A 1,187-nucleotide genomic window follows, 5' to 3' on the forward strand; every position below is an offset into this window, starting at 1 on the left:
GTTCCTTCATGTCTTGGTGAGAAGCTCAGTAAGGCACGGTCGAAAGAGTTCACTCCTTGAGTTTACTCTCCAGAAAGTCTTGAATTTGATTGAAGTTCTCTTCTTGTTGACCCAGTGCTTCAAGTATGATTCCCATAGGTGATTTCTTGAGTCCAGCACTCTCCATCTTATTCTCCAGTTTGTTTTTCATGTTCCGTAGGCGAAGCGATGCATGTACAAAGATCACTGAAATGCAAAATGACAAAGGACTTTAAGCCTCCAGATGCTTCATGTTGCATGCTAAATGACATAATATCTGGATTTAATAAACTGCTGTTTTGCATTTGTTTTCCTGCAAGGCACAACGAGTCTTATTGTTTTCCATCGAATAGGTTTCCATCTTACGGAAAACATTTTTTTCCCTCCATTCATTTTTAGATTTATGATAATGATGATTTTCTTAAGAAACTTACAGATAAGAGGTAGCTTGATTCCAAGCAGGAACACCATAACTCCACCAAAAAGCGACATGAGGAAATAGCTCACGACCATCACCAGAAATACAAACAAAGCAGGGTTCTCGTTCTTGAATGTTTTGATGACCGCCTTGTTCTCCCCTGCCCATACAGAGCCAATGAAGACAGAAGCGACCACTGCTGCACCGGTGAACATGCTCACAGGGTTCAAGAACCTGTGGACAGAGACATTGGCAGTGACAGGATCTTATTGAGGCAAAAATTATAGTGATTATACTACATTTGTGTCCGACCCCCCCCCCAACTTCGATGTCTACTTAGAAATAAGCAGTGTACTCATTAAAGCTGTACTCACTGTGTTTTTGATCACAGCCTTGTATGTTTTATGAGAATACAAGCATATGTCAATGGTGACACCTAACGGTTATAAAATGTAAACACAATAAAATATTGTTGACAAAAAGCAGCCATCTTCCATGTTGGGCTTAAAATATTTAAATAATTAATAACTTGACAGTTTAATAACTTTGACTCTGAAACGTTAAAATAGGCATGCAGTCTATGATTGTGAAATGATTACACGACTAAATACTGCTTCCGTGCCCTTTGCTCATGGACAGTGTCAGTGTCATGTGATTCCACCCTTAAATATTGTTCAGTCTTAGCAACTAGCTATAATATTAGAGCCAAAGCATAATCTCCCAGACATTAGATTGGCCTTCATTTTACAAA

General features: G+C 38.9%; 1 protein-coding gene across 1 annotated transcript; it reads right to left on the minus strand.

Annotated features, from left to right (window-relative positions):
- Positions 1 to 6: 6 nt before the first annotated feature.
- On the minus strand, positions 7 to 670 carry LOC107580728 (PRA1 family protein 3-like; the record flags this gene model as incomplete). Its single annotated transcript, XM_016266378.1, has 2 exons — positions 7 to 225; positions 453 to 670. Coding segments are annotated over 2 exons (394 nt in total), but the record flags the coding sequence as incomplete, so codon positions are not given.
- Between the last annotated feature and the right edge of the window lie 517 nt (positions 671 to 1,187).

Source organism: Sinocyclocheilus grahami, unplaced genomic scaffold (genome assembly GCF_001515645.1).
Source record: "Sinocyclocheilus grahami isolate Dianchi unplaced genomic scaffold, SAMN03320097.WGS_v1.1 scaffold41924.1, whole genome shotgun sequence".
NCBI lineage: Eukaryota > Metazoa > Chordata > Actinopteri > Cypriniformes > Cyprinidae > Sinocyclocheilus > Sinocyclocheilus grahami.